At 35.9% G+C, this 25,730-nt stretch overlaps 1 protein-coding gene across 1 annotated transcript; it reads left to right on the top strand.

The window, feature by feature from the left end:
- Positions 1–93: 93 nt before the first annotated feature.
- LOC127870118 (zinc finger CCCH-type with G patch domain-containing protein-like) lies at positions 94–23,426 on the top strand. Its single transcript, XM_052412774.1, has 8 exons — positions 94–236; positions 11,704–11,766; positions 13,546–13,706; positions 16,582–16,766; positions 18,109–18,229; positions 19,532–19,725; positions 22,407–22,499; positions 23,253–23,426. The coding sequence occupies exons 1-8, from the start codon at positions 94–96 to the stop codon at positions 23,388–23,390; spliced, it is 1,098 nt and encodes a 365-aa protein (XP_052268734.1). The 3' UTR covers positions 23,391–23,426.
- The last annotated feature ends 2,304 nt before the right edge of the window (positions 23,427–25,730 follow it).

Genomic DNA, 25,730 nt, shown 5'->3' with positions numbered 1-25,730 from the left:
CTTTCATTAATTTAAGAAACTGTTGCCCTTAACACTACCAACAACAATTAAAAACAATTGAGGCTAGACAGGGACTGAGGAATGGTTAAAAGTATGTCGGCTCAAGAAGGTATCGCCGATATACATACCAATGTCGGGCCAACATCGAGCCGTGTTGCACTCCCGATCTCGGGCCGATATACATACCAATGTCGGGCCAACATCGAGCCGTGTTGCACTCCCGATCTCGGGCCGATGTAATTACCGATGTCAGGCCGATATACAAACCGATGTCGGGCCAACATTGCGCCGTGTTGCACTCCCGTTGTCGGGCCGATGTAATTACGGATGTCGGGCCGATATTGAAATAAATATCGGGCCGATATCGGACCGATTTAAAATGTTTGCTGGGCCCTTACCCAGACACAACATTCGGAGACAACAGTGTATTTCTTAAAGCAATGGTTCAAACACGGCGTTCAATTTGTTGGGGACCTGATGTAGACGTATAAACTGATAACACATATAACATGATGTTTGTAAAGTATATAACTTCAACCCAGACTACTTATTGACGATGCTGCTTTTAGCAGCGAGTCTAAGTTATCATACCATGTGAAAATTCTTCACAATGGCGAGCTATGTAAAAGACCGAGCCGGTCCGATTGAGATAGAGCAGTTTTTCTAATCGGCATACCTCGCTGATTAGCATTGATAACATTCTCCAGCAGAGTTGTCGTTCGTGTCTGAACATACAACAATGGGAGAACGTTCAATCTCCCGTCAAAATTTTCTTACAGCATACCTTGGCTTGTTTGGCTATTTAGAAACGGTCATTTAGGATATATGAGTTATTTATTAACTAAATCTCCGCTAATGTCAACAATGGATTTAATTCGAAGGATATATTCGATGTGAATGCAGGACTTTCTGGATCTTAAGACTTGACAGCTTGACACGGAAAAACTGGTATTTTAAGTTATCAATTTAAGTCACATATTGCTTTGGAAATTGTATTCGAGCATTTTACGACTTATTGAATGACTATGATACCCGATATCAACATATCACAATGGATTTGCAGATCACCAAGCTGTCCTGAAAACATTGATTACAAAGTCTTTATTCAAATTACTGGTTTGTATTATTTCTTCGTTCTATTTTAGTATTTGATATCATTTTAAAGTCAAATGAACTGTGTCACAGTAAAATTAAGGCGATTGTGGCCAGTTTGGATCTAGATCAGCCTGCAGTCGCTTGAAAGCTGTTTGCTTAAAAGCTGTTTTCTGACAATAAATAGTTAAATTTAAAACAAGATAAATCAGTGCCCGATTTAGATTTCATTACATAGTTCAATAAAAATTAATTATAGAAGACTGGTAACAGTTTAACGTTAATGTTACCAATGTGTCAGACCAGGGCCTTTATTTTGAAATCTAGGACATGCATGGTCAGATGATGTCATTAAAGATTATACATATTTTCAGACACATACAAATGTAAACATGTAATGGTATCTGTAACTAATGTAGATTTTATAAATAGTAAAATGCAATAAGTCAGAAGGCATTTGACTTGTCTGCTGGTGCATTGGCACACCAAGTGGCTCTGTTGCAATGGTTTGATGGACTGCTTGGATGTGTAGTTACATTATATACATTATGTCAAATTGTATTATTTCAAATATGTTTGCATCTAGTATACTTATATTGATAATATTTACAAAAGTAATGTATATGAATGATAAACTTGACTGAAATCATTTCAATGATACTGAAATCATGACAGTACTTTATACTGATAATTATTTAATTATGTTGCTTGATACAATCGTGTACATCTATATCGATTGAGATCATACTGATACTTCAGTGATGAATTTCAGTGATTAAATTAAATCCAAAAGGTAAGTCACTCCCATCTCTCTCCCGCAGCGCGCATACCTTAAGGTCCTGCTGTGTACCAATCCAGATTCAGATCCAAAAATATTATACATAATTATGTATCATGTTGTTTTGAGAGGATGATTTTCCCTCTGTTGTATCATTGTATTGTTTTACTTTTTAAATCAGTGTATTTAAAGAACACAGCTCCAGCGTCAGAGCTTCAGGCAATGAATATTTCACCCCCTGATATTTTTTTTCTAATGGATATTTTAGCTAGTTCCTACATTCAATACAGTCAAATATATGTTAAGTAGTATCTGTACACATTGGTATTTTAAAATTGTACATTAAACATTATTTTTATTGTTAAAAAGATATAGTACAAGTGTTCATTCTAGATGAATAAAGAGCCTTAGTCAAGCGGTATTTAAACATATTTAAATGGTAAAATTTTCTGAAATGTACACATTTTATCTTGAGCACTGGCTAGATATAAAATGTATACCATTTAACCACTTTTATATGAAGCCCTGACCAGATTTCACATGTATATCCCTTTTCTCTGGCACCCTGGTCATCTCCTGTTGATCACCTAACAAACACCTATCAAAATGGCAAATTATATGCAGAACAGTTAATTTTATTCAATGGTTAAATGAAATACTTCAGAAAAAAATTACATGCTTTTCAAATGAAAATTTAACTTTCACTGTCATGGTAAAAGAACCTGCACAAAACACAGATCTAAAATACTTTTCATTTGTGGATCAACCCATATCTTGATACTCTATGTGCATAAATATCTCAAGTCTTCATGAAATCAGGACAGAAAATTGTATGTTATGTACTTAATTGACCTGGCTATAATTATCAGATTATTATTTATCCCATTTTCAACGTGACATTGACGGTATAACACGTTATGGAATATACTAGCCTGTATTCAACCTTGTGGGATATACCTGTCGCGTGCACGGACTACTTTTTACTTTACCACTGATTGATTTTTCATAAGAAATAAAGTCGAGAAAACTTTAGCTTCAAAATTATGAGACCTTCAACCTTTAAATCTAGTCATATGACATAATTTTTCGCCATCCGTATTATGAATCAGCTGATTGATGTCGTCATAAAATGACATACTTATTGCGTCATTTTCCCCCAAAAAAATTTGACGATTTATTATAAACGCAACTTATTTCACGTGTACATGTACTATATATCGACATATTTGAATTGTAAATTAATCACATTTACCTTATTTCGTGAAGAGTCTAATGTGCATTGTTTATAATCCATGCATATACTTTTGACATTTAAGAATGAACAACAAGCCATACAAATATCGCACAATTCATAAATAATCTGCAATATTTGCTTTCCGATTTAATTCACGTTAGGCTTAGAGCTCTAGCTGTGTAAAGTATAAGATGGTAAAAATAAAACCACACTGGCATTCGGAACGTCCCATTTTGTACACGGGTATTATCCACTCATGTATCTGTTGTGTAATGGAATGTTTTCCATTCTTTGTGTATTTATATATTAAATTATTTTCGTGTACAATAAGGGCATTTACCATAGACAAATAAAACATTGTGCAAGTTTAAACATAATTATGTTTGTATGCAGAAATCTGCAAATGCAACCGAGTTTACCAACGGCTATTATTTGATAAACTGCTCCGGTTCATTTTAACAGCAGTAATGTACATGGAGTACATGGCGTAGCGTGTGACGAAGAAGAAAGTTTATTGAGTTCGTAAACTCATTTGAATATAGTGATAGGAAGGCATAAGGGTCTTTATTTAACTACATGCTAAAATAATTATTAAAGACCCTAGATGCAAAATCGTCAATTATTGAGTTAAATGAATTATTAGATGGATTTTAAAGGATAATTAAAGGTAAGATACTAGTTCTAATGTGTTTTGGTTTTTGTTTGTACTGTTGTCGTGCCCTGTTCTCGAGGAAATGATTTTAACATGGGCGCCATTGATGCATCGGATCACACACGGCATACCCATAACATTATATAAAAACACGCTCTGCGCGTCCTTAAATTCGTCGTCCGAAGTCGGAAAACGTATTGCCCTGTATATTAAGTCAAATAAAGTGTCAGTCGCTGCAATTGTCTGTTTACTCGTTGAAATTGTCAAGGTCGTCGATGGTGTACATGTATGTTGACATCGACATAATTTTTTAAGGAGCAATCACCGCCATATTGGATTTTGATCATTTTCTGTCGAAAATAAAATAAATTATAGTAAAGGCAAATATTTTCGCGGTCGTAATGTGTTACAATTCGCATACTGCGTAAAATTAAATCGAGGCATATGGTGATATTATTACTTGTTTAACAGTTTGTGTAAGATTTTTTTAAGACTATTTTGCGTATATTTATATCACTACGCATGGTTACATTCGATTCGATTTTAAGCGCTTTTAAGACTGAATTAAAATTATTGTTAAGGTTATTAGATCTATTTATGTTAAATGTCACGTTGAAAAAAATCAAATGGGATAAATAGAATACTAGAATTAGCGTTGAATACAGAGAAGTTTATGTGGCTCGGCTCGAACACCGAAAGCGCTCGCCAAGGCTCGCGCTCCCGGAGTTCTAAGCCTCGCAACATAAACTTCTCTGTATTCAACGCTAACCTAGTATTCTCTATAAGCTCATCCAGTATATTTATATCATTCTTTATGCTTTGTGTATTGTAATCATTTACACAATCATGCAGTTACACGATAGCAATACATTATAACAAAGCCACCCATACTATAGAGGTCATTGGCAAAGCCTATGGTAAATCAAAGTACTGACGGTACTGGTGTGACGATGCTTTTGAAGAGGATGGATATAAAACATCAATTTAAGTCTATCTATATCACCACAATTGTGTATGTTGATACGAACATTTGGGTACGATAAAAAATTTGGGTACGAAAATTTTGGGTACGAAAAAAAATTTGGTACGAAAAAAATTTGCGTACGAAACATTTTGGGTACGAAAAAAAGTTTAGGGGTACGGGGAAGTAGTACCCGTGGGTAACTTGACCCATTGAGCGAAACTGGGAGGCGGGTCACATTCTTGTTCATTTAGTATGGCAATACCTTCATGATGATTCTCGAAAGTAGGTATGAGCACATAGCCGGACCATGTGAGCTCAATCGTATGAGCACTTGACTATCCGAGTTCGCCCACGAACATATGGATAAGTTAACTAATAGCGAAATGACCTTATACATGTATATGCTGAAATCTAACAATCGAACCGAAATATAAAACATGGTATGTACACTTAGGTGGTTGTGTAATTTCTGTTAGAATATCGTATTCAATATATAAATTTTAAATGATTGTGTCCGCACTTGAGTTTGTTGCCTTGTTTGAGTCTATACGCGCCTAGGCTGCACCCAGTCTGTGTATTTGTGTTTTTCCAAGGTAATGAGTTACCTCCGCGCTGAGGCTGCATAATGTTGGGACCCGGAGTGTGTCCAGCCCTCCTACTTAATAAGATTAGATTGACGACAGTTGGGACGAATTTTGAATGATAGCTTCCAGCATTTGTTTTGTACTGAAATACTTTTTAATTTTATATATGGTCAAATGCTGCGGGGGAGGGATGAGATTATTCGGAAAAAAACACCTGTCCGGAATGGTGACCACAAAACAGACAAAATATAACATTGCGCCGGGAGCGGGAATCGAACCGGTGTCGTGAAGGTGAAAAAGGTAACGTCCTTACCACTGCGCTAGCGGGACGGACAATTACGCAGAGAAATGTTGTTATATCTATATATATCATAGCAGTGCAGCGTTTACAATTTGCAGATTCGAAATTGTTCGCATTCTTTAGTTTTGTGATCACGTAAAAAGTTAATATTACATGTTTTTATTCGCAATTTATTTACCAAATCGAGAACAAATATCAAACAAAATAGAGAAAATATATAGTTGTTTCATTGGTCCATAAAAATAAAATGGATGTAAAATTACTAATTTTAAATTAACGTTCTGATGCACTTATTGAATCTTTTCCCGAGGATATGCTGTTCTATTAATATTTACCTTTATCAATACGAACGACAACTCTGCTAGGAGAATGTTATCAATGAAAATCAACGAGCAATCTCCTACGCAGTGGCGAATGCCAAGGGAAGTAACTGAAAAATCGAGTTATCTCAATCGGACTGGCTCGGTCTTTTACATAGGTCCCCATTGTGAAGAATATTTTTACTGGTTATCAAACCTTAAACGACGCTATTCCAGCATCGTCAAAAATGTGAACACATTGAGTGTAATCGCCCTCTCGTGCCAGCAAAAACAACACATTGACAGGTTGTCATTTTTGACAGTTCTACTTTCACTCTCATTTTGCGATATCAAACTATCAACAATTACGTGGCTGAGAAAAATATCGCCATTGCTTATTTAAGATATTTTCTGTACATTTCTTCAATAAACTTACATCAAAACATGATTTTCTTCATTAATTGAAACATCCCTGACAGGCTTACGAAATGTGTATGGCGTACCATTTGGGTCGAAAGTCAACAAGACCTCCTGTGTGACAAGAGAAATGTACTTTGACGTACAATATGTATTTCACGTACAAAATGAAATACACTTCGAAGTATATATTTGTACGTCGAAGTACAAATATTTTACAAAGAAGTTTCGAATATTTATGCCCCCCTTCGAAGAAGAGGGGGTATATTGTTTTGCACATGTCGGTCCGTATGTCCGTATGTATGTCCGTATGTCCATCCACCAGATGGTTTCCGGATGATAACTCAAGAACGCTTAGGCCTAGGAACATGAAACTTCATAGGAACATTGATCATGACTTGCAGATGACCCCCATTGATTTTGAAATCACTAGGTCAAAGGTCAAGGTCACGGTGACCCGAAATAGTAAAATGGTTTCCGGATAATAACTCAAGAACGCTTACGCCTAGGATCATGAAACTTCATAGGTACATTGACCATGACTCGCAGATAAACTCTATAGATTTTGAGGTCAGTAGGTCAAAGGTCAAGGTCACGGTGACCCGAAATAGTAAAATGGTTACCGGATGATAACTCACAAACGCTTACGCATATGATCATGAAACTTCATAGGTATATTGACCATGACTGGCGAATGACCCCTGTTGATTTTGAGGTCATTAGATCAAAGGTCAATGTCACGGTGACCCGAAACAGTAAAATGGTTCCGGATGATAACTCAAGAACACATACGCATAGGATCATGAAACTACATAGGTGCATTGATCATGACTCGCAGATGACCCCTATTGATTTTCAGGTTACTAGGTCAAAGGTCAAGGTCACGGTGTTCCGAAACAGTAAAATGGTTTCCGGATGATAACTCAAGAACGCTTACGCCTAGGATCATGAAAATGTATAGGTAGATTGATCATGACTCGCACATGACACATATTGACTTTCATGTCACTAGGTCAAAGATCAAGGTCACGGCGACTCGACACAGTAAAATTGTTTCCGGATGATGTCTCAAGCATACTCATAGGTCTAGGATCATCAAACTTCATAGGTACATTGATCATGACTGGCAGATGACCCCTATTTATTTTCAGGTCACTAGGTCAAAGGTCAAGGTCACAGTGACAAAAAACGTATTCACACAATGGCTGCCACTACAACTGACAGCCCATATTTAATGTATTGAAATAGATTAAATACCCGTTTGAATAAGATTCAAGGTTATCTTTTTTACAATTAAAATTATCAAGCATATTGTGAGTATAAATTTATTGACCATGCGGGTCGGAATATCACGGTCCAGCGCATTACTGTATAGGGAATTCCCAACGGTAACCAAAGGATTACGGGATTAATCAAAGCGCTGAAGGCACTGAATTTGTTCGCTATTGCATAATCTTAGAAGCAACTCAGTTTTCAAACTTATGTTATAGCTTTTTATATCGCAAGTTTGAAATGAACACAACCCAAGCACATTTATAAAGAGTGTGTCTTAAAGCACAAGTCGAGATGTGTGTGACTGTTAATCCTCATATTTATGTTATAGAGATAACTTAGACAAAATAACAACAATGTGTCTTTTTCACAATTGGTCGCTGCACTGGCAACCATCTTTAGAATTGTGGTTGCCTTGCTAAAGAATAACAAGCCTATAATCATGTACATGTTGTGATATGTGTATCTAATGCTTTATCTATTTTCTTAAAATTATTGAGAAACAATTTTACCCACATGACAGACTTTTAATGCAGCATTAAGCCCAGTTTTCCCTGAAAGCAGCCAATATGTACAGATTTCAATGATAAACTAACCAATGTCATCGCACAAGCTGTTTTAAACACTAGACTGGCCAATATGTCCCACAAGCTCTTAAACCTGTTGTTTACATAATTGAAGGCTGTCGTCTGCTGGCATTTATCGTCTGCTAAATTTGACTGGAGCTATCCACATAGACAGTTATAGGTTAAAATAATAAAAAGCTTCGCTCACAAATAAAAATGTATAATAACCTCCCTGGTTTGGTTGTATTCACAGGTGGTTAGCGTGTGGCTATGATATTATTTAGTGAAAACCTCATTTTGAATGATAAATAATCATATTATAACGAAAAATTAACTCTTATGAAAAAAAAATTCACTATCAAATATATATATAACGTTATATATACATATATTTGATAGTGATTTTTTTTCATAAAAGTTAATTTTTCGTTATAATATGATTATTTATCATTCAAAATGATGTTTTCACTAATTTACATCATGGCCACACGCTAACCACCTGTGATGCAAATGGAAAGTACCCCACCTGGAATCATGAGACATTTCGTGTAAGATGATTGAAAAACAAGACTCGTTATGCTCCAGGTTCCACTTTGATAAAAATAACACATATTTCTTATCCTTTGAAAATGATTCTTTTGGGATTAAAAAAGTGCATGTTATTCAGTGCTTAACTAAACTTTGAAAATAACTAATATTGCTGTTGAAACTTATTTCTTTTTACCAAATAGTGAGAATTGCTTTTGGTTTATACAATTTTGAAACTGAAATTGGGTCCAAAAGGTGAACATTATACACAACAACTTTAAGGAAAGGTCTCAGGTTTGATCCCCAAATCAAGGAGTATTCTAAGCATCATTCCAATGACATGGAGTAATGGTCCTTCCCAGTGAACAGACTCACGAAAGTATATATAACCCCGAGGATTTCAAGGTAATCGAGCTACAGTGAACGGCATTAACCCTTTCTCGATCAGAAGGCAAGAAAAAATGGATATATGCAACCAGCATTGAACTAGAATAGCCTGCAAGTAACCGGCATGCTGTTCAAGTTTTATGTTGTTACTTTCTCATCAGTATCTAAGGGTTCGAAATGACCTTTACACATTGAATCTATTGAAACAGTTCTGTAACTCAATTAGAGTTTCTTAAGGACTCCAAACTGGTCAAAATACGTATCGAAGTGGTAAAAGGTAAACACAACCTTTCTTGAGGAGCAGTGTTCCCCTTTCCATAAGCCTTTATCAGCCCCACATTTGCTGAGCACTGCCACACATTTGCACATAGCCATTATCACTTTGCTTCTAAGTGGAAAAGGGTTAAGAACAAACCATTGTCTCTTTTTTATTGATTTTTATCTCGATAGCTTATATTGATTTTAGATATTTTCTGTTGCCACGATGGAATAAACAAGAAATATCTTTAAAAAAGATATACGGCGTTGATTGTGGTCGATGTTTATGAACGATCAAAAGTTATCTCTATGAGATAAAAAGTAGCGGATGCCTTTTTTCTGCGCAGTTCTTAGCTCCATCACAAGCAAATCAATTACGGGGTGTTGCGCCAGATTTCGTGGCTTATTTTGCTTTATGTGATATTATTACTCAGATATCTATATTTACAGAATAGAAAAACACAAGAAACATGAAAATAAACGAGTGCATATAGGTCAGCCGGCATTACTCAAATCTTATTTAATTGCATAATTATAGTATAGTGAATTATTGTGCTCATGCTTAATAAACTGGTCTAAATGGATACATATTTCTAAATAATTTTATCAAAATTGGTCCTTATCATGCAAATGTTGAAAACATATTAACAATCGATGATTGACATACCACAATAATATCGCCGAATATCTTTATTTAGTATCTTTCTGATCAAAACAGACTTCAAGTGCACAAAGTTTACGAGACGGCGTTTATATAAAGATTTCTGCAACTGACCGCAAACTGACCTTGATACCTTGCGGATTGGAATGCAATGCATTAAAGTTAGGTAACAATTCTGCTGCTGAAACGACGGCTTGTTTACGCCAACTGTACACGACCAAGGCAACAGCTGTGCCTAAAATATTGATATATCGACAAAGCGACTAAACGAACTATTTATTCCATCAGACAAAAATAGCATAGATTCCAATATTTTCCTTCAATGAAAAGATCGCAACCCCTTCTGCGAACTCCGGTGATGAACTGTATATAAACTCTGACTTTCACACAATACCCGCGAATTGACCCGAAACCTCGCGGGTTGAAATGCAATGCAAGTAAGTACTAAATATGAGAATATAGCCTTTAGTATAAACGCTTTTGCGCTGGTAATTCTCTGAAAATAAAAGGTGAACGCACAAACTGTATTTATGTCGAAAATTTATTGTAAAACTGTTCTATCTATTGAGCCTTTTCATTAGAGATAAAATTGTTTCATGCAGTAAAACAGTGTTACAAAGACGCGGATATGTTTCCAATGTTCTGGTGTTATACTCAAATCAGCCAATGGAATAAATGAAGTGTATTCATTCGTACCTCGCCGCGGGAAATTTTATTTGAATATTATTGGACACTTACAAAGGTCAAGTCAGGGTGAAAAGCTGGCTTAATACAGCTTACGCCGAAAAAATACACCTACCATGATTAGTAAGGCTTTCAAAAGTTAAGTTAACAATCAGTTTTTAGTGAGCGATGTAGAAGCGTGAATTTTTGTAAATACAAAATAAATTTTACTCCAAGATATGCCTATATTATGAAGGGCAGGTCAATTATTGAAAAGAACAGGGCCCGTATTCACCAACCAATTCTTAGACTTAAGTCTAAGAATAAAGAAAATTCTTTAAATTAGAATATTCAAGATTTTTTTTTAAATTTTGAATCCAACTCTGCAGTAAACATCTCTATTTATATTATTCTTCATATAGAACATTTTGTTAATGACATAATCACTAGTGGAGGCCTGTATATATTCAAACACTGAACACATATTTCTTGGTTCTAAATCTATTCTTTATTCTTAAGTCTAAGAATTGGTAGGTGAATACGGGCCCAGGATATTTAAGAAAATTGTCTTACCATAAAGTTTAACTGTATCATTATGGTGCTTAGCAAATTTACTTCTAGAAACATTTTTATCCTAACTCTTTTGAACAATGTTTACTTAGACAGTCTTCAGATGTGCCACTTGTCAGGTAACCCAATTATCATAATTTGTGCTTTGTTTTGGTAAAATGGGGCTTAATGCACATGCGTAAAGTGTTATTTCATAAGCCTGTGCAGTCTGCTTATGCTTATCAGGGACGACACTTTCTGCCTAAACTGGATGTTTGTTTAGAAGAGACCTTCTTTGAATGCAAAATTCCATCAAGTGTCCCTGATAAGTCTGTGCGGACGGCATAGGCTTATCTGATATGAAACCAAAGGCACATGCATTAAGCCTAAGTTTGCCAGAACAAGGATCTTACATGTATAGTCTCCAGGTATGCCACTTACCACACATACCTATAATACATAATTCCTTCTTTATGGACAATGTCAATGTCTTTTCAGGTTCAGTCACGGCTATGCAGTGACTCTTGAGGAGCTGAAAGAATATGTAGACTACGACCACAGGTATGTTGATATAGAACCCAATATGTAGACCACGACCACAGGTATGTTGATATAGAACCCAATATGTAGACCACGTTCACAGGAATGTTGATATAGAACCCAATATGTAGACCAAGACCACAGGTATGTTGATATAGAACCCAATATGTAGACCACGACCACAGGTATGTTGATATTATAGAACCCAATATGTAGATCACGACCACAGGTATGTTGATATAGAACCCAAAATATGGTCTTTTTGTATTATATTTGTATAGATTTGACTTTCTTTATAGTAACATGAGTGCTTGTACTGTGTTTTCTTAGTATTCCAGCGATGTTTGTATGTAAATGTACAATGCATATTGGCGTATTAATAATGTAAAATCACAGAAAAAATAGATAACATGAATCATTTGAGAAATTATCAGGACATACATAATTATTGGCCCCATCATTTAAAGGGCCCAGTATCAGAAACATGCTGAACGTTTTACGTAAATTCAGGAGATGAGATTTGAGTTTCCTCTCCGCTGAGTATTGACAGGGTGCAGAATCAACGGGGTTTTCAGTGGTTTACACAAGGGCTGGACAGAATCTAATCACACCATTAAAAACTTTATTTTTGCAAATATCGCAAGTTATTTAAATACATTTGCAAAATTCTGTAGTGATTAAAAGACAGTTTTTCGTGCAGTTTGTGCCTATGTTCCAAAGTGTTATACCGTATAAGAATAAATCCTTGAATACGTCTGAAATCAGTGACAAAATTTTACTTTGCGTGAAGCATAACCGTGTAGTACAAATCGAATTTTGAACAAGAACACAGGCGTATTAAATAAAGTAATTCTGATGTATTTCACATTGCCATAAGCAGCATAAAAATCTGTATTTTATGCACTAGTTGAATTTCTTAAGAAAAATTGTTTTAAAAAGTGTTTGAAATAAAGCACCACTTACCATCGTGTTTACATCCATTAAAATTTAAAGTTTAAATTGGGGACTCCACAAAGTCACATGATCCGGCAAATCTCTTCTACGAGAATATTTACATATGCTTCCCAAAAGTCAACAAAACTCGACACAAAATATTTGAACGTCCAATAGAGCTTGATGGTCAAACTCATCTAACAAATTGAAACATTTACCATGATTCCAACCACAATCGTATCATTTTCGCACATAGACTGTATAGACAGTAGCATTTGATGCGTTCCGTTTGTGCTAAAACATCATTTAATCATCTTGTATACACATGCCGAACACATTTTCAATGTATATAATAAGCAGGACTTTCTTCTTTGTTAATATGATGCTTAGTAAAGGCCTCTTTATGATACTGAATAACAAACATTTTTTACAACTGTGACCATGAAACTTTACATAATTGGGTCGTGCTCTGTGAAAAGGGGGTTTAATGCATGTGCGTAAAGTGTCGTCCCAAATTAGCCTGTGCATTATGCATAGGCTTATCAGGGACGACACTTTCTGCTTTTATGGTATTGTTCGTTTCAAGAAAGTATCTTCTTAGCAAAAATCTACTTCAGGCTGAAAAAGTGTCGTCCCTGATTAGCCTGTGCGGACTGCACATGCTAATCTGGGACAACACATTTTGCAAATGCATCAAGCCCCATTTTTCGTTTTAAGGAAGTGTCTTCTTAGCTAAAATTCCGTTCAGGCTGAAAGTATCGGTCCTGATAAGCTGTGGTAACTGCACTGGCTAATCTGCGTCGACTACTTGGGCGTATGCATTAAGCCCAGTTTTCTCAGAGCACGGCTTATTTTTTTTATTGTTAGTGAATTGAAGCTAGAGAGCAAGTGTTTGGCAAGGTTCCACGATGACCTTTGGTACAAGGCCACGGTCATTTACCCTCACGACACAGGGGTCACGGTAACATTCGATAGTTACCAAGATGACCCAGTGCCCCTACCCTGGGGAGGTGTGATTCCATTACCAGGTAATTGTGTATTCTTAGACTGAATTTGTTTTAGAACAGTGTTTTGTTATTTAATAAAAATGTTTTGCAAACACATTCCTATATGGCATACAGGTGGTTAAAGTGACACAAACACTTTAAAGAGTGACAATATTTAATATGTGTATAACTATTATGATTTATATTTTTCCTATTTTTTGCTGAAAAATTATCAATCAGCAAAACAGTAAATACGTATAGGTCATAATACACTAAATAGTTTCCCTATATAATTCAATGTAAAAGCGACAACTTTGAGCGAAAATAAATGCAACATTTTGCACATAGAGACCCCCATAACCATACCTTTTCTTAAAGGCCATTCTAAGCGGAATCGATTTATGCAATAAGAAAGATATGTCATGTACAATGCAAGAAAGAACTTGACACAAATCAAAATCGACTGTTTTTGCAACTTTTTTTTTCGGCCGTTTCTTAGTGGAATGTAACCTTTTCTAGTGCAATGGTTTACTATAGTCTTCAAGTGTATCATATTTCAGGGATTCAGTAGTGAACACCTATTCATGCCCTACCATTATCTCCGCAAGATAACACCCGAATAATGGTAATAAGGGTAAAACATGCCTTCCTGTCAACTATGATATTTTTTTAGAGAGTACAGTCCTACATGAAGCGATCATTTAGTGTATTGTAACCTATACAATATGCTAGGAAATGAATTGTCAACTTGATACCATTCCAACACTGATTCTCTGATAATACGACTATTCATCATTACTGTATCTGCATGCTGAAATTATGTTAACCTTTTTTCAGAGTTGGTTATACAGATTGATAAAACTTCTTAATTGATGTATTATGTATACTTTAAAATAACAGGAAATTAAAGAGTTAAGAAATATAGATGGGTATTTGTTTGTTTTGGTAGATTATTAATTTTATTTAGTGATCGCAGAAAAATAATATGTTCAGTGGAGCAAAAGGGAAAATACAAATCTAGTATTACTTATATCAGCACATTTTCTTTTTATTTAATGCTTTTCCACCATTAATTTACACTGTAAGAAGCGTTCGATTTGTGAATTTGACTAAAATAATGCCATCATGAGGTCCAAAAAGACGTCATTAAAACAGAATTGATAATTTTTAGCACATCAATTTTTTGAAAAAAAAAAATGAGCTATTGTCATCACTTTGGCGTCGGCGTCGGCGTCGGCGTCCGATTAAGTTTTGTGTTTAGGTCCATTTTTCTCATTAAGTATCAAATATATTGCATTCAAACTTGGTACACTTACTAACTATCATGAGGGGACTGGGCAGGCAAAGTAAGATAACTCTGGCTGGCATTTTGATAGAATTATGTTCCCTTTTTATACTTAGAAAATTGAAAATTTGGTTAAGTTTTGTCTTTAGGTCCACTTTATTCCTAAAGTATCAAACTTTCAGACATGGAACACTCGCTAACTATCATAAGGGGACTGTACAGGACAAGTTGCATAACTCTGGTTGTCATTTTGACGGATTTAAGGCCCTTCTTTGACTTGGTAACTTTGAATATTTGATTAAATTTTGTGTTTAGATCCACTTTACTTATACAGTATCAAGGCTATTGCTTTCAAACTTCAAATACTTTCATACTATCATGAGGGTACTGTACCTGGCAAGTTGAATTTGACCTTGATCTATAAATGACCTTGACTCTAAAGGTCAAATTATTAAATTTTGCTAAAATTGCCATAACTTCTTTATTTATGATCAGATTTTATTGATACTTTGAAGAAACAACACTTACCTGACATACCACAATATACTTTACCCAAACCATCCCCCACGCCCCACCCTTGTAAGCCCCAAAATAAGTTGTTGTTTTTCCTCTTTTTATTTTTGAAACATCATCGAATAATTGTCCACACCCTCAAAGTATACCCCCTCTCACCCCCTCCCTCTCCCCCCAAAAAATTGTTTGAAAAACGGTTTTAAAACACAAATATTTTTGAAAGACCGTTCAACCATCCCACCCTAGACCCCCCCCCCCAAAAAAAAAAATAAATACATAAATATAAATAAACAAGAGGGCCAAGATGGCCTTGAATCGCTCACCTGACTAACCTTGCTACTTCAACTTAAATTCTATCAGACCTATATACAATCCCAAGCCAGATTTCATTAATTTATACATTCTGACAAAAATTCATTAAGACGTGATGAAAACTGTGACATCTAGGTTTGTTTTTCAAGATTAACAAGAGATGTGTTTGTCAAAAACACAATGTCCCCTGTTGCGCCGCTTTGAAGCCATATATTTGACCTTGACCTTTCACCACTCAAAATGTGCAGTTCCATGAGATTGTTAGTTACACATGTATGCCAAATATCAAGTTGCTATCTTCAATAATGCAAAAGTTATTGCAAAACTTTAACCAAGGTTAAAGTTTTGGGACACACAATGAATGACAAACAGATCAGATTAAAACTATAACCTCTATTGTCTACACAAGGTTTTTCTATTATTTGACCTAGTGACCTAGTTTTATACCCCATATGACCCAAATACAATCCCAACCCAGATTTTATCAAGATAAACATTCTGACCAAATTTCATAAAGATTGGATGAAAACTGTGACCTCTACTGTCTACACAAACAAATTGTTGACGGATGCACACACGCACGCACAACGGACGCCGAACATCACACGGTCACATAAGCTCACCATGTCACTTTGTGACAGGTGAGCTAAAATAGATGAGCGGTCTGCACCCGCTAGGGGGTGCTCTTGTTACTGTTATTTTACATAATTTCAAACAGACACTAATTGTGTTTTCATCACAGGTCTTTCTTTATAAACCACTGAAAAGCAATAAATACATACCTAACATACTGTTGCTTGTTGCCAGACATCTCTGATGAACAATCGTCCTTCTGTAAGGAAGGCACAGATGATGACGTTGACGATGACATCACAGAGGTTCTGCCCATTGATCGGGAGGAGAGTGACGATGATGATGCACTTCCTGTGTTCCTATGGAAACTATCGAGTCACGGACTGGGTGATCTTGGAAGGTGGGAGGAGCACACTAAGGTATGTTGGGATAGCTTAAAGGTTGACAATTGAACTGTGCTCGTGGAAAACTTGGCTTAAAGCATGTGTGTAAAGTGACGTCACAGATAAGCCTTTGCAGTCTGCACAGGCTAAACAAGGACAACACTTTCCAGTTATACTGGATTTGCGCTCAAAAGGATTTCTTCAAACAAAAAATATTTAAAAGCCAAATGTGTTGTCCTTGATTAGCCTGTGCAGACTGCACAGGCTGATCTGTGACAACACTTTACACTCATGCATCAAGCCGAGTTTTGTCAGATAAGAACAAAGATCAAATAAACACAATCCCTTCAATAGTTTGTTGGGGTCAGGAGTAAAATGACCACAGGGTATATATTTTTATGTATTTTTAATTATATTGGCCTGTGTTCAGAGTACTTAAATTTTGTTAAATCGCCATTGGTGTAAATGAAACATAATTACTTTGGCAAGAACACCATATGTTTTGGTAATTATTCTTTTTTAGCCCTTGTAGCCGTTAAGTTCAATGTAAGTTAAAGCAATTAATACGTGTTCATTTTTTTATTACACTAAATTGTGTTGGATATACTCGTATAATCACCTTTTTGGTCGGTCGGTTGGTGGGTCAGTTTGTCTGTCACACAGCATATGCTTTTTGTGTTTTCTGCTAATCAATATGATGCTTTATAGATACGTTGTTCATTAACAAGCACAAGACATTATATTGAGTATTGGGCAATTATCTTTAAAGAGGAAAAGCCTTTGAACTTTACGTCTTGCACTTCAACATAGTATAAACAACGTAACATAGTATATTGTTTATTCTATGCTGAAGTGAAAGACATTTTTTTGCGTCTGTTACACATTCCTTGCCCAGTAATATGCCCTTGAAAGTAAGAAATTGATTTTGATTTAAAAAAATCTTTGATTAACGGAAAGTAGCGACAGACACAATTTTGAGAATAATTCTACAAATGCTGAAGTTGAGAATCACTTGAAATAAGCCATTGCTGGGCTTAGTGCATATGCATAAAGTGTTGGGTCATATTAGCCAGGGCAGTCTGCACAGGCTTATCAGGGACGACACTTTCAGGCTAAACTCGATTTTCACTTAGAGGAGACTTCCTTTGAATGATTTTTTTTTAAGTGGAAAGAGTTGTCCATGATTAAACTTTGCAGACTGCACAGGCTTATCTGGGATGACACTTTTCGCGCATGCATTAAATCTTGTTTACCCTGTGCTTGACATATAATATTTGTATTTAACATATATCTTACTAATCTTTCGCAGGGAATTGGCTGCCGTCTGCTGCACACATCGTTGAGAAGCATATTTGAATTTAACTGATACTTTAAATGTCTTTCACAGGGTATAGGCAGTCGTCTGCTACAGAAGATGGGTTATGTGCCGGGAAAGGGGCTTGGTTGTAGGGGCGAGGGCCGGGTAGAACCAGTACCCATTCAACTGCTGCCCCAGGTTGGTATAATTCAATTTTTTAGCATAGGTGCGTTTACGCACCTATGCTTATGGTATATACCACATTTCGAAAATCCACATCCATCGGTTGCCCTTTATGAAGCCTTACCTGATCAAAAATCAGACGAAATATCTATTTGATTTAGTATATGGTCATTCTTACAATTTTTTTTTTGAAACGTTTTTCTAACGTTTTCTTCCAAGAATATTGCTGACACCATTTTTAGTGAATTTTTCTAAGACCGTTTTATGTCAAAAAATCTTCTTATAACCTAAAACAAATTTCGTTCGTAAAACAATTCTATCTGCAATATAAATCTCAATCTCCTACGCAGTGGCCTCCCTTATACTAGAAGTTACTGACCGGGCGAAGCAAGGGAAGTAATTGCTGTGAGGAGTTTCTATAAAAATCTGCATTCAGAAATCTGTATTCAGAACTCAATCTGTTGTGCACGTCTGCATCTAACGCTTACCACAAGTTTTACGACAAATTCTTGACGCAGACGAATAGGGTAGCGTCTATTTTCATTTGTGAAAAGAATAGAGAAAAGAATCGATACAGATCTGTCCGTGCTTAAATTTTGAAAGGCTTGGGTAATTATTTTTCATAAGCGTTTCAAACACTGATGTAAATGGAAAGATTATCTATTTAAATAGTCGGTAATTGTTTGAAATTATTGATTTGAGAAATTCGCGGATGGCGATATCGAACTACATTATACCACGTGACGCCATTCTTCCCTGTATCTTGCACCTATGCTTTTAAAGCCATCGGCGCTCTCGTTATAAGATGTTGAGCAATGAAGTAAATCAAATGAGTCTTGCTCTGTGAAAACTGGACTTAATGCATGTACGTACAGTGTCGTCCCAGAGTATCGTGTGCAATCCGCAAATTCTCATCAGGTACCACGCTTTCAACTTTTATTGAATTTTTGTTTAAAGGAAGTCTTCTAATCGGAAATCCAGTTTAGGATGAATGTGTCGACCTTGTTTAGCATGTGCAGACTGAACAATGAGCCTTGCTCTGGGAAAACGGGGCTAAATGCATGTTTGTAAATTGTAGTCTTACATTTGCTTGTAGAGTTTGTACTGACTAATCAGGGAAAACACTTTCCTTTGTAACTGGATTTTCGCTAAGAAGACACTTCCTTTATCAACGAAAAAAACATTTCAGCAGAAAGTGTCGTCCTTGATTAGCCTAAGCGGACTCACGCTTATTTGGAACGACTTTTTATGCACATGCATTTAGTCCCGTTTTCCCACAACGCGGTTCAATTATATTCGGTCTGGGATGATTTTTGTACAGGTAAGTCTCTGGACAGAATTATGGCTCTGAAGGAACTGGCAGGTGACCGAGATATATTCGATGCCATGAAGCAACAAGACAGGAAGGACAGGAAGATGGTGCGGAAACTTGAGCAGCAGTATCACAAGTTGGAGAGTAGGCCGGATGTGTTTGAGTTCATCAATAAACGGCTTGGAGGAAAGAAAGGTGAGTCAGTGACTCAAGGTAGATACATAAACTTGTTATGGTCATGCTAATTGAAGAAACATGGCGTAGTGGATAGTGGTCTCATCCTATTGACTGCGAATTCACGGGTTCGATCCCCGTAAGTGGAGGAAGATAAATAATTTTGCGATCGCCATTTAATTGGAAGATATTTGGATTCCTTTTATATTCTGAAATATAATAAATTGAATTTAAATTCATAATCTATTGAGAAACAGTCAACATAAGTAGACATTCTTGCCTCTTCAACAGGTATTGTGGTTATGAAGCGAGATATAATATTTATTGAGCATGTGTTTGGAACTTGTGTTTATATAAAAACCGCGACGCTTATATTTAAGACCTTGTTAAACCGTTGCTTATTTAATATACATTGGTGTGATTCAATATGCTGAAGACTTTGTTGATGGGAACTAGAAATCTGACTTATACTATTAGATATCATTGGTTATAAGTAATTGCTTTATTACGATGTGTTTTAACGGGCAAGCTGAGTGAGCTTGTACATGAAAATCAATGTGAAGGTCATTTAAAGTCAAACAAAGACGGCCGGCTACACCGAAGTATATCTGAGATAGACCTCAAAGCGAAATCAGACAAAAATCTCAATATACAGATATTCATCTATTTGAAATTGGATGGAGTGAACATGTAAAATTTTTAACGTATACCTCATGAATATCATATACTTTTGATATTAAGAATTATGTAACATTTTAAATGTGAGGCAGATTTAGTTAGATTTATTTTAAATGTACCGGTCCTATATAGTTTATTAAACAAGACGATATCTAAAAAAGTATGAAATGTAATTTATTGATTTGTTTTCATTCAACATAAATAACTGTACTAAAGCTTACAAACTGCTGACAATAAGGCAGATTCAATCAGCCAGGTTCACATTTTATCAGTGACTCTAATAAGTAACACAATAAGAATATTTTTATTTTTTTCTGAGAAATTGCATGTTGTGTATTTTCTTCAAAACACGGCACTGACCCCATGTTGTTATTTCAATTCTCGTGTTGTATTTGTGTGCCTATTCTTAGCAAAAATCTAATTAAGGCTGAAAATGCTGTCCCTGATTAGCCTGTGCGGACTGAACAGGCTAATCTGAGATGACACTTTACGCATAGGCATTAAAACCCATTTTCACAGAACACAGCTCTTAATGTTTTTAGCAAAAATCACTTAAATTGCAGCAATGCCCCTTAAATCTTTATTTTTTCTTTATTTATTTTTCTTTATTGGTCTGTTTGAAAAACCGCCGTATTATGGGGACACCTATGTTGGCCGACGAGCTGCCAGAAATATATGTCCGCAGCATTTCTTTGTTCAGCATGAATGGATTTTCATATAACTTACCATAAGTGATCAGCATTATGGGACAGAATGTCGTGCGCATTTCCCTAGGCTCAAGGTCAAAGTCAAATTTATTTAATTTCTGGAGCATTACTTTTTTCAGAATGGAAGTGTTTTTATGCCCCCGGTAGGGTGGCATATAGCAGTTGAACTGTCCGTCAGTATGTCAGTCCGTCCGTCCGAAAAAAAACATTAACGTTGGCCATAACTTTTGCAATATTGAAGATAGCAACTTGATATTTTGCATGCATGTGCATCTCATAAAGCTGCACATTTAAGGGGTGGAAGTTCAGGTCAAGGTCATCCTTCAAGGTCAAAGGTCAACAAAAAAATTATTTCAAAGTGGCGCAGTAGGGGGCATTGTGTTTCTGACAAACACATCTCTTGTTATAATTAACTTAACATAAGTGATAATGAATAGAATAAGGAAAAGGTCATAATTCAAGGTGAAAAGTCAAATTTAAACAACAGAGGTTCATTTTCATATAACTTACATTTAATTATCAGTAGATAAAACTGAGTGTCGCGCGCAAGAACTAGGTCGCTAGTTTTAAGGTCAAAAGTCAAGTTCAGTTGGCAAACTTAGTCAATTTTTTGTTAACATTTTTACCTGGATCATAACTTAGCCCAGAATGGACTGATTAATAATTCACTCTGATAGTGATCATCATGCCACAAGGTCAAAGTTCCAATTCAAGGTCAATGTTTACAAAATAGGTATTATCAGAAGCATGGATTTATTTTCTTTCAACTTGCTATATCACTTTGTATTGATTTTTTTTTTCAACCTTAAAACTGTTGGTCTTCATCATTTAATCATTTCATAATTACTTTGGAAACTCTATTTAAAGAATTTTCAATATTATAGGCCTCGTTACGCTTAGAGTTTTAATATATGTTAAGCTATAAATTCCTTTGCTCAGGAAGCTAGTTTTTTGTTTATTCCCTGTCTGGAAATGAAGAAATATACCTAGTTTGATTACACTTTTTTGCATGAACAAATGGAAATAAGAAATATGTTGGTTTCGGTGTATAATTAACACGATGTAACATCATATGTACTATTAGTTACACTGTTAGTAACTGATGGTGTATTGGTGTATGGGATATACACCCTCAGTAATTTCATACCATACCGACTACTCGATTACTCCGGGTGTATGGAAATTACTCGGGATGTATGGAAAATACACAACGGGCACTTGACCGCTCTAAGCCAATCAGATGAGGTCATTTTTGTAGGAGGTGAGATATTTGTAAATTAATATTGGCTCAGGCCTATATTATTTTATTAACTGATAATTTTCAGCTTCTGAAAACAAGCGAGGAAATGAAGACAGTGGAAAAGGAGCTTGTAAAGTTGAAACAATCACTGAACAGAAACGAAAACAGGTCAGGAACAGTTTTTATTCAGTGTTAGAGTTATAAAAACAAGATCAAGAAAAATGTTATTTATTTTAAGTTAAAATGTAATTAAGAATGTACGATTTTTAGTAGTAAGGAATTAGTTTTTTACTGATAAATGCTGTTAAATTACTACTATTTAATGTTCTATTCATACATTTACATAATTATATATTAATCGCTTAACATATTTCTAAATGTATGTATGTTTATTTCCTTATATTTCAAACAATTGATCAGTTCTGTGAAGGTTTTTTGCTTGACATTAATGAGGCTAAAATAGAAATTATCATAAAATACAAATTAATAAATAAAACATAGGTATTACAATGAAAAGATGGCCGTCTAAGAACGAGACATTCCTGTTAGCACTTAATTAGTTTTATATTAAATGTGGTGTCTATGGTGCATCAACAATAATATTCAAGATTGTGAATCAACCTTGACGCAAACATTGATTGAAATTTCAGTATATGAATAGCGTCTTGGGAAAACCAGGCTTAAATCATGCGCGTAATATCGCACAGTTCACACACGCTTATCAGGGACAACATTTCCGCATAGAATAAATTTCCGTTTAGAGGAGTCATACTTTAATCTAAATATTCCATCAGTCCTTGATTAGCCGTTGCGGCAAATACATGCAAGTCTTGGATGATACTTTACGCACATGCATTAGACCCGGGTTTCCATGGCTTAAATGTCTTCGCAAATGAACACAATTTATATTGTTTTTCTATTTATTTTCAAGAACAAGAATATTGCAATAAAAATAAGAACCAAGATTTCTTCTTTAGAAGCGTACCTAAACAAGTTAAAGCCTTCCGAGTCTGCCATTGAGTCTCACAAACAGAAGAGAAAAGACCTCAAAAACCTTACCATATTTTAACATTCAGTTTCATATATTTTAATAAAGTTTACATTTGATCAATGTCTTATATTGCTAGGACTAGTCACAAAACGCGAACAGAAAAAAGACAAACTGACGCGTGATTTATTGCGTGATGTGCCTATATCCCTTTGAAGGAATTCAAAGAACACATTTGCACAACTTACTGCCGTTCACAACAATCAGAAGCGGAAGGCGATTTAGAATAATGTATTCGAATCTTAATGAAATATGTGTTAGTTATTTAAAAGAAAGAGCTGAAATATACTCAAGGGCCGCGATCCGTGTAAAGGGGGTTTAATGCATGTGCGTAGTGTCGTCCCATATTAGCCTGTGTAGTCCGCACATGCTAATCAGGGACGACTTTTTCCGCTTTTATATTTTACGTTTAAAGAAATTCTCTTGTTAGCAAAAATCAAGTTTAGGCCGAAAGTGGCGGACTGCACAGGCTAATCTGGGACGACACATTACGCACATGCATTAAACCCCTTTTTCTCAGAGCGTGGTTCTATTAAAAGTATATTTAACGTAATATATAACTATATCCATTGTTTTCATGTGAGAACCCTTGAAAGGAACACAATCCGCATCAGTTCAAGCAAAATGCTTATTTCATAAGTAAAATATAACGCCAGTGTGGCGATGTGTGAAAATTGGACTTGTTAAATACGTGTATCTAAATTTGGTTGACTTCATAATGTTTTAAGATGAAAGTTTGACAATACTGTACTTGCAAATGTGAAACATTTTGTTATAATTGCGCTATTACTAATATTGATTATATGAACATTATCATTTTCGTTCGAGTAAATGGTGCAAACGAGTGCAGCTCACGGTCACGTTGATTGAGAATTCCACTTTTAGCATGCTCTAAGGGAAATAATTGATGCAATATCCGTAAAAATAACAGCACAATAGAACATTGATTAAGTACTGAATACGATTATCAATAATCCATATTTTGTAATTGCTCCCCCGCTGTGATTTATTCGATTAATTCATCTACAAATTGTTAGCACTGTGGGAATGGTCCCATACAGACGCTCGACAAAAAAGTCAAACGGTGATACCAGTTTCTATATAGAATGATCTATATAAGGGAAATATCTAATCGGAAACATCGTTTTTGAAAATTACCAAATGCATAAAGGTCACACATCATTTGACTGTCAATGACACGATGCAATACACGAGGCTAAAGTAATTTGCGCAGCACGAGATTAAACGGACTTGCATTCCTTCAATGTTTTGTATTGGGATCGTTCCGTTTTATTACCCAGCACAACGCCGTTGTCAGGGGAAGACTAGTTTCAGATTGTCGGTCTAGCCATCGTCGGCCGGCTGTTTGATCTCTTGTCCGTAAAATTACTTGAAAACTACTAGGATTATAATTGACAATCGTATTGCGGGAAAGTGCAGTGCACAACTTATAACGTGCTCATGGTGAGCTTTTGTGATCGCTTTTGTCAGTCGTCCGTTGTGCGTTGTGCGGCGTCAACATTTTCCTTGTTAACTCTCTAGAGGCCGATCGCCGTGGCCTAGTGGATAAGGCGTCCGCCTCGGGATCGGGAGGTCGAAGGTTCGAGCCCCATGGGGAGCGTTTGTCGAAGGATGGATGCTTGTCACGGGACTTGTTCCGATATGGCCGGCTCGTGAGCCGCGAGCGTTAAACATTAATGGTTACCGACTTCTATCCGCCTGGCGCCTGGCATAGTGATAGGAGTTGGGAGGTACATGGTATACACGCAAACGTGTCTCATAAGCCAAACTGGCTGGCCCTTTCAATAGGGGTGAAACTATAATAAAAAAGACCTTTACCTTTACCTTTATTGTCCAATCTTCATGAAATTTAGTCAAAAGATTTTTTTCAATGATATCTTGGATGAGTTCGAAAATGGTTACGTTTGCTTGAAAAACATGGCTGCCAAGGGGCGGGGCATTTTTCCTTATATGGCTATATATGGCTATAGTAAAATCTTGTTAACACTCTAAAGGCCACATTTATTGTCTGATCTTCAAAAAACTTGGTCAGAAGATTTATCCCAATAATATCTTGGACGAGTTCGAAAGTGATGCCAGTTGGTTGAAAAACATGGCCGCCAGGGGGTGGGGCATTTTTCCTTATATGGCTATAGTAAAACCTTGTTAACACTCTAGAGGCCACATTTATTTTCTGATCTTCATGAAACTTGCTCAGAAGATTTGTCCCACTGATATCTTGGATGAGTTCAAAAATGGTAACCTTTGCTTGAAAAACATGACTGCCAAGGGGCGGGGCATTTTTCCTTATATGGCTATATATGGCTATAGTAAAATCTTGTTAACACTCTAGAGGCCACA

The sequence above is a fragment of the Dreissena polymorpha genome, chromosome 2, assembly GCF_020536995.1.
Source record: "Dreissena polymorpha isolate Duluth1 chromosome 2, UMN_Dpol_1.0, whole genome shotgun sequence".
Taxonomy (NCBI): Eukaryota; Metazoa; Mollusca; class Bivalvia; order Myida; family Dreissenidae; genus Dreissena; species Dreissena polymorpha.
The sequence above is the reverse complement of the archived record's forward strand: the minus strand, read 5'-3'. Positions and strand labels throughout refer to the sequence as shown.

Excerpts from the sequence above, each read along its gene's own strand:
- LOC127870118 (XM_052412774.1), top strand. The coding sequence starts at position 94 with ATGTCGGCTCAAGAAGGTATCGCCGATATACATACCAATGTCGGGCCA. Across the intron at positions 11,767-13,545 it reads TATGTAGACTACGACCACAG|TGAATTGAAGCTAGAGAGCA; the intron begins GTATGTTGATAT and ends TTTTATTGTTAG. Across the intron at positions 22,500-23,252 it reads ACGAAAACAGGTCAGGAACA|AACAAGAATATTGCAATAAA; the intron begins GTTTTTATTCAG and ends TTTATTTTCAAG.